The following is an 8,513-nucleotide window of genomic DNA, read 5'->3' as shown; positions in this document are numbered from 1 at the left end:
CTTGGCTCTCATACCGGAAAAGAAAATTTTGTCCAACAAATAAATCAATTCTTGCAATACCTCACTTGCCCCGTTATGTAGTCTGTTTGTGACGTCAGCACCTGGTATTTGGCAACCCCCCTCCCTCTCTCTCTCTCTGTTATACAAGATACACACATCCATCTACACACAAACACACCCAGCCATAATGGAGCAATTATCCTCTCCAGCTCTGATCTGCTCCTCTGATTGTAATTTGCATTTATTATTAGCCTTCAGCCTGCCAGAGGCTGTGAGGCGTGAGGATGGATCGTCATACACCACATCACACTGACAGACCTGCACAGATGCTTCATAAACACGTGTGCCCGAGGACACAGTAACATGAGCATCAGTGTGCCACATATACATACAAACTTATGGTGAATAGAGACTGCACCCCCTTGTTAATGCTGATCCCTGTTAATAATGGTACAGTGGGAACAGTATGTTCAGTGGTCTTCCATCGCAGAAATACACGCTTCACATTCTACATTGCGATGTCCTGAAGGACTGCGATGTGTCTTCCTGTCCCTTTTCCTCGTCTGTGCTCTCTTTTGCTGTCAAGGCGGCCTCAGGGCTCATCATATGGAAATGTGTGAGAAGCAGAGTCTCTAAAGACAAATACAGTACATACAACCCACCAGCACACTAATAGATGTGCATGCTGGTGCTCACACACACACACACACACACACACACACACAAGCTCATACGTGCACACAAAGAGAATGTGCAGAGGATCACTGAAGTGTGAAATGATTCTGTTATCATGTCGTCTGTGTGGAATATATTTTCCCATCAACCTTCTATGGCAGGTGTGCCTGTGTGTGCCTGATGGGCAGCTGGTGCTGTGTGTATGTGTGTGTGCATTTTGTGGCTCTCTCCACCTGTCTCTTCTCTTGTTGGGCAGGAGGAGTTGTGTGTGTGTGTGTGCGTGTGTGTGTGTGTGGAGGGGGGGGTCTCCATAAAAACAAGGTGACAGTGTCAGAGCAGCTTTAGCAGCTCATGTTCCACCTTGGTGTTTGACATTTGACATCAAGCGACTCATTGCTGCCAAATTGCTGTAAAATCAGAGCTGACATGACTGGCTGGGTCAGGAAACATGGTTCGGATGAAGGCAGAAGTTAGCATTCTTGGATATTAATGAACTCTAGATAGGCTCTTAAAGGCCCAGAAAACCTATTTTCCAGAACAGCTTCTTACTGCGACTAATGGGCTCCTACAAGAAGACAAGATTTTCTGCCAAAGTTACAATAAGTTTTGGTTATTTCACATGAGAGATTTCTGTATTTCTTGTTTTGTCTGTGCTCTTCTCAATGGTTGGAAGTGGGCGGCTCTTAGTTAGGAAAATGTGATGTCATGTACCATGCACCAATCAGAGTTTAGCAAGAGTTTTTTTTACCTTGAAACTCTTAATAAATACTAGTAACTTTCCCCCCCCAAATAACTCTTAATTGTTGCTTATTTTTGTCATGAATATATGTAGACACATACTTAAGATTGAAAACCAGGGGCTTTAATAACACATTAAAATACAATTGTCCCCCTTTTTCCTCTTCAATGGCTTTCAAGTTGGAAAAGTCATCTCTTTACATATCGTCTGAGCTCGTTCCAACTCTTCATTGAAGCTCCATGACGTTTACTGATTGAAATATTAAAATCCAAGACTCTATTATCTCATATTTTTATGGCTGCTGCATTCAGTCAAATGAAAATATTCTAGATCATGTGCATATTGTTTCTTTACACATTTCCAAATACAGCCTGATATAGTTGGTTGGTTAGAACTTAAAGTAAAGTTGTGTGGGTTCAAACAATGCCTGCTGCACAGCACTGAGTTTGTAATAACTGAGCCACCGGTGGGTCTGTATAGGTTTACAGGGTTAAAATTAAATGGGAAAAATATCTGGCTCAAAATGTAGGTTCTTGCCATCTTTTGCGAGCATTGAAGCCCAGACTGGGTGTGCTTACTTCTGCTTCCATGCATGGAAGGTGTCCTGTATATTTGTCTGACCTTTTTGAATTGTGCACCTGTGATGCTGCAAGAAATGAATGGGCATTTATTTTGGCAGGACAAAGCAGAACAGATTTTAGATGAGCAGCATTTAATAAATGCAACCTGTTCACAACAAATTGCCAGACTTCAGGGGTCAATAACCTCCAGGTAGGACTGTGTGCACTCTCACACTTATTTTTGTTTTACAATATTCACACAGGAATTTGTCTTGATGACACTGCATTTAATATTGCATGTTGTTAAGTGCACATTATACAGGAACAATTAGATCTTACATTTTAGTTGCAAATTGTGCCGTGTAAATATGCAAAAGTCATTAGTCATATGTAAAATTAACCGATCACAAAGTCTACAGAAATTACACACGAAACATGATATCTATTAATCTTTCATAGTGTGCAACTGACACAATGTCACAAGGTTAAGTGTTATGCTGATAAAACATTGTGAAATATTTTGGGACAGTCGGTGGACTATCCAAAAGCCAGTAGATGTCTAGTGCAAGTCTCTATTACCACAAACTGTGAAGGAACAACAGACAAGAGGCATAGCTGCTTTAATTAGTTTGGTTCCATGGCAACAACCATCCATACAGGGACAACATGAGGAGACAGACAACAGAGATATGACACGACCGTTTAGATTCTTTCAGACTGAACTCTCACTGGCATCTGTATGTTAATCTTCTACCATTTTTTAAATGTAATCTAAAAGATTAAGAATTCCATGACATTCAATGAGAAACAACAAGTTGATGTTGCCCTTGTTCTGGTCTATTTCTCTGCTGGGTTTCTTCTGCTTGTGCAGTAATAAGACCGATTGCCTCCTATGAGGGGCCGTTAGGGACATTATTCAGAATTACCATGCAAATACATGTACTTTTCTTTCATGCTCTGAATGTGCCGCTTTTCTTCTCCCCATGTTTGTCTGTCAGTCCCGTTTGTTCTGCTCAGCTTCTCGTCACTGTTCTGCGGATCTGCCCTCTGACCCAGTTTATCCATCTCATCTGATTTTGTCAAAGAAACTGAGATCTTCCACTGCACTAACCTCTGTTGAGTCTTACTTTTGGGTCCAGATTCCTCTGCGTATCATGACACTTTTCCTCTCACATACACATATGAAACCAAACTCATTCGCATACTATACTGAAAACCACACATACCACTGAAATGCTTTTACATACACAACTGAAACACTCTCACACAACGTTATCTAATGTGGGACGGCACTGTGAGAGATAATTTCAAACTCAGACTATATATAATTACCCCTTTTCTCCACGTGCCTAATGTCCATGTGCCGAAGCACTGCTGTGCTTGATAACGTGGTGCACATTCTGTCCTGACTGAAGCTGCAGCTGGCACTGACCCGCTGCAACCATAGACTGTATAAAAGGCTGGCGGGATGGGAAGAGCGATGCTAGGAGACTGTTCAGCTTGTGATCAGTTGCTGCTCCATTGTTGTTGCATTTGACAGGGTTCTGATGGTCTCCACTGAGGCCAATATTTTGTTAAATATCGCAGCTGCTTTGGTTGGGCTACTTGTAGGCTGTTGAACGGACATCAGCGTGGGGAACAAACGCCCTTTATTATGAAATGCACTCTCTTTTCTCAACCACCTTCCTGTTCAACTGAAACACCTTCCTGTTCAACTGAAATCCTCTCATACACCAAGCTGAAATGATGTCATACAACATCAGTATTTTTTTCATTAGTAACTGTGAACGCTTTTCACTAGCTTATGTAAAAGGTTTTCACAATGCTATATGAGCATTTTAACTGTATATGAGCACACTTCACTGGTATGTGTGAAAGCTTTTCAACAGTTTTCATGAGAGTTGTGTATGTAAAAGCATTTCAGTTGTATGTGTGTGTGGTTTTCAGCATTTTATAGTATGTGAATGAGTTTGGTTTCATATGTGTATGTGAGCGGAAAAGTACATGTAGCCTATATGCATAGTAATTGTGAATAATGTCCCAAACGGCCCCTCATAGCCTCCTCTCCACTTTTTACACTCGTGAAAACAACACACAGTCTACACAGAGGCATGCACATGTGCACACTCACTAGCACACATGCACACAGTTCAGTGTGGAATCAGTGAGGGATCCCAAGGGAGAGCTCAGTCCGAGCAACTTCACTGCACTGCTTAATTGATGTGTGTTTCCGTGTGTGTGTGTTTGTGTGTGTGTGTGAGAGAGAGAGAGTAGGTCCAAACTAACCTCACTTTTCTCTAAACAGTGCTTCAAACTCTGGCAGAAAATGAACAAGCCTGTCAGTCATGTGCTAATTTGGTCTCTGTGGGAAGTCTGAGTCTTTAGCCTGTCAATCTGACAGTTTATATCTTCCTGAGATTATAAGACAACCGTGAAACAATACAGCCAAGTGCTGAGGAGGCCTGAACCTATTAACCACACAGACAATACTCCTCACATGCTCACACACGCACATTGACACACAGATTCAAGACTGAGGACAGCTCTTTCGATGTATGCGCAGCTAATGTAGCAGTTACAGCTACTTATTGGATAAAATATGGTTGATATGGAGGGTGGACAGAAACAGCTAAACTTTGTGTAATAGGGGTCTGGGAAAGAAGCCTTTAAAATATCTTATTTCTGAGCTTAAATACTGTAAACGTGACTTTTTTATTTCCCAAATGAAGCCGCCAAAACAACTTTGTACTACTGTTACAAACTGAAAGGGGAATAGACAGCAGAATTATGGATAGTAGGTTGTGGTGATGTTTCATCAAATAATAAGACATGTGGGACAAAACTTTTTATAACACCTGTATATAATGGGCTAATTAAAAGTTTAACAACCCATGCAATGAACAGAAACACATCACATGAAAAACAACTACGTACAGTACTACATGACCGCTTTTATCAGTTGACATGGTCTCAACACTCCAAAAGTCAGGGAACAAAATTAATCTGTCTCTGGCCTGCATATTTTTCTAATTGCAAACTTTCCTACAGCACTTGAAGGCAGCGTTGACTCGGAGTTGCTCCATTACTATGGTAACGAGTGTTTGCGTCGCAACCATCGTCTGTTCCACTGACTGTAACTTAGCTAGTCAGCTAACTATAAAACGAGAAAATCTTCAACGTAAGAGGAAAGTTTCAGAATTTCCAAAAATTAGTACCTAAAGGTGCTTCCTCCATGAGCAGGTGAGCAACGGGTAGCTTACTAACAGTAGCCACGTTAACGTTAATTCACAAAACATAGTCACTGGATGCTTACAGTTCTTTATGCAACGTTAGCTTCCTGCTAACTTAAGCTACTTAACTAGCTACTGTGGTAAATTAACATGATAGATAATGATGCAATTTATTTCAGTACGGATGTTTCAGCAGGTCTTAAATAAATAAATACTTAAATACATAAAAAGTTGACCTAAGCTCTTGTGAAAAAAATACTGTTTTAACCTTAAATAGTAAAAAAAAAAGAAGCTATATAAGGTCACTATATAAACCGAAGTGCCACACATAAACCTTCGTATTGAAATGTTAGGATTTTATAATCCATGTTAATTAACTCACAAGCAATATTTTGTTGTCCAGGTTAGAGTGTTTGGGGAAATCCTCCACTGGTTCACAGAAACAGGTAAACACTAAAGAATAAAGTCAACTGTGTTCTGTTTTATTACAACACTTTAGTTTTCTATCTAGCCTACATTATATGGATTACATTGTTAATATTCAGTGTTGCCCCTTTTGCAGTTGTTGGTTATGATGCTGGTTGCTTTGAATAGGTCACACATTGTCCATGCTTGCGCATTGTTACTGTTTGCCAATAAACATTGTATTAATGTTACATTCATTTTGATCTCTCTACCTGGATGTAGCTGGCAGTAGAAGTCACCTCTGCTCATGCTGAGACACACAAACCCAATGGTAAGAAGCAATTCAGACTTCACATCAATGTACAAAACATCCCATCCAGTCTTATTTCCTTTTTCAAGACTGAAATGAGACAAAAGATTTTCCTTGAGTTCCACCTTGTGCTTATGCTGCTCACCAGCCTTTCATTGCCAAGCTCATATTCTGATTATGTTCCAGACAAAGTGGGGAAAAAGGCAGTCACTAATAAAGCTAGGTAAGAAAAATCCCATCTTAGCAAATATACATTTCTGCCATAACACACCATGCTCATCAACTATTTTATTTACTTTTTGCATCATGCAGGAGTCCTCCTGCCCGTGCACTGCCTCCTTCTGTACAGGTCAGTATTCTGTGATAGACTACACCAAGACTGAATTGACAGAAACACGTTTTGCATCACTGCTCTACTTAACATTTTTGTCATTCTAAAGGTTTCTTGCCCGGAGACTCCAAAGTCTGGGTTTCCAAGTGGGGAAGTGCCGAATAAAGACGGTATGTGGTGGCGGACTCTCTGAAACTGAGGGAAAACTAATCTCATCAGTACTATTTCACACAGTGTTTAGCAATTATACAGGGAGAAATCTGTTTCTGAACCGGCAGAGATAACAATGTTTCCATTGAAAGCAGCCTCAAAAGACCAGAATGCAATACAAGCCTCGGACACGTTAAGGAGTGCAGCTACTGCTTCATCATGATTGAAAAAAGTCACTTCCTTTTTTTCAGTGCAATTGCTGTTGATCACTCTCCACAAGTAAATGGATAAATGTGTATGTCCATGCTTGTTAAATCTGACAAAACACACAAAGTCACTAACTGCAACAGAAACCTGTCTCCTGCAGGTTGGGTACACCAAAAGTAAAGAACACTTCACCACAAAATACCTGCTGAAAAAATGAACGTGACACTGTAAATTGATGATGACCTGACAGAGGAATTTCATTTCACCCTTTAATCATGTCTCCATTTGGTTTAATTTACACTTGCAGTAATGTTATTTTATTATCTTGAGATGCTCTTTGCTCTCTGTCATTTTCCTCATCATGTCTCCAGACTGTTAGTGAGTTTAATGTTTTGTTTACATCATATCTAAGGACAGTTTCAGCTTGTCCTCTTCACACAGAATTAGCAGTAAATACTACTATCTATTGTGCCAACAAAAAAAAAGTAATACATGCTATGGTTTTTTTGCTGCTGAATTAAATTTCTTGTATGTCTGTGGTTCTCCTGCAGAACCACAGGACCCAAAGGAATCCATCAACATAACACCAAGGTCTGTACTCAGAAATCACATAGTAGGTGATAACACAAATGAAATATCGCCAACACACTGTTTTAAATCTTACATGTGATTTCAGGGTTGAAGAACAAGCGCAGTCGACTACAGTGCCCGATGAAGAGCTGAAAATGAAAGAGCTGAGGAAAGCACAGCCCCCAGACTCAGCAGTAACAGGTATGTTGTTGTAGAACAAACTCCAAATGCAAAGAAAGAAACGTGGAGAAAAGAAACTTAGAGAGTGAGATGTGTTGACAATAATGATGATCGTGACGATGATAATGGCTGCCAGGAGGAACGACACATGCTCGCCCAGCAGTTGAGCCTCCTCATATGCATGAGGTGAACGGGGAGGAAGAACAGACTGAGGAAGAGGATGTTGAGGATGAAGACATTAAGGCACCAGTGGAGCTGATAATGGAGGTAAAGTGACTAATCACTATCAATGATTCCACACTTCATGCTCTGGTGAGACGATGGGCTGAACTGTAGTAGTTTTTAGTTTCATTTCAGATGCCAAAAAGGATTTTAATCATTTTAGTCAAAGATATATTTTTACTCAACTTGGATGTGTTCAGTTGAAAGAAATTGAAAGTCAAGTGAGAATTTATGGTTTCAGTTCCTCAGAGCTGTGATGGACAGAGACTTTCAGCTGGCCAGCAAACTGTGTCAGATGAGTATGTATCCTGCAGCCATCAACCGCATGTCTGTCAGGCAATAAATCAGCCACTGGTGTAGTCAGCCAATGCTGCCTCTTCTCTCCTCGTTCCAGTTCTCACCTATGAACCAGATAATCCTGAGGCCTCTGAGTTTCTCCCACTGATCCAGAAGAAGCTGTTGGAGGGTGAGAGTCCCCCCTTTTTATACATAAACAAACACCTACGCTGCATATTCCAGGATTTTGTGCCATGCCTTTTTTTCCATTAGATCCAGAGACAGAGCAGAGCACTGAGGAAGATGATGAAGAAGATGAGGAGGAGGAGGATGGAGAAACCGAAGACTCTAGAAGTGATGTGGAGTCATCTCAGAGCTCAAGCTGCTCCTCTTCGTCTTGCTCCTCTTCTTCGCCATCAGATGATGATGAAGAAGAAGAAAAGCAAGTGAACAGACACAAGCCGTGTCCTCCTTCTCACATTTGCCCCTAAATCTATTGTGCCAATATAACAGAGGCAATGTCAGGTTCTATCAACAGAGAAAATTGTATTTATTTTAATCCACAAAGCTGCTTTGCACAGTAGCAGCCTTTGTGCATTTTGTAGAGTAAGTATTTTTTAATATTTCACTTGCAAATAAAATATTTATTGTGGATAAA

At 40.5% G+C, this 8,513-nt stretch overlaps 1 protein-coding gene across 1 annotated transcript; it reads left to right on the top strand.

The window, feature by feature from the left end:
* Positions 1-5,058: 5,058 nt before the first annotated feature.
* erich2 (glutamate-rich 2) lies at positions 5,059-8,513 on the top strand. Its single transcript, XM_044220434.1, has 12 exons — positions 5,059-5,214; positions 5,608-5,650; positions 5,892-5,940; positions 6,106-6,142; positions 6,232-6,268; positions 6,360-6,420; positions 7,159-7,198; positions 7,284-7,378; positions 7,494-7,624; positions 7,821-7,878; positions 7,974-8,045; positions 8,129-8,513. The coding sequence occupies exons 1-12, from the start codon at positions 5,207-5,209 to the stop codon at positions 8,344-8,346; spliced, it is 849 nt and encodes a 282-aa protein (XP_044076369.1). The 5' UTR covers positions 5,059-5,206; the 3' UTR covers positions 8,347-8,513.

Source organism: Siniperca chuatsi, linkage group LG13, assembly GCF_020085105.1.
Source record: "Siniperca chuatsi isolate FFG_IHB_CAS linkage group LG13, ASM2008510v1, whole genome shotgun sequence".
Taxonomy (NCBI): domain Eukaryota; kingdom Metazoa; phylum Chordata; class Actinopteri; order Centrarchiformes; family Sinipercidae; genus Siniperca; species Siniperca chuatsi.
Note: the sequence above shows the minus strand (reverse complement) of the source record. Positions and strands in the feature narration are given on the sequence as shown.

Bases quoted from the DNA above. Each gene is read 5' to 3' on its own strand.
- erich2 (XM_044220434.1), top strand. The intron at 7,625-7,820 runs GTAAAGTGACTA...TTATGGTTTCAG, and splicing joins CAGTGGAGCTGATAATGGAG to TTCCTCAGAGCTGTGATGGA. The intron at 7,879-7,973 runs GTATGTATCCTG...TCCTCGTTCCAG, and splicing joins CAGCAAACTGTGTCAGATGA to TTCTCACCTATGAACCAGAT.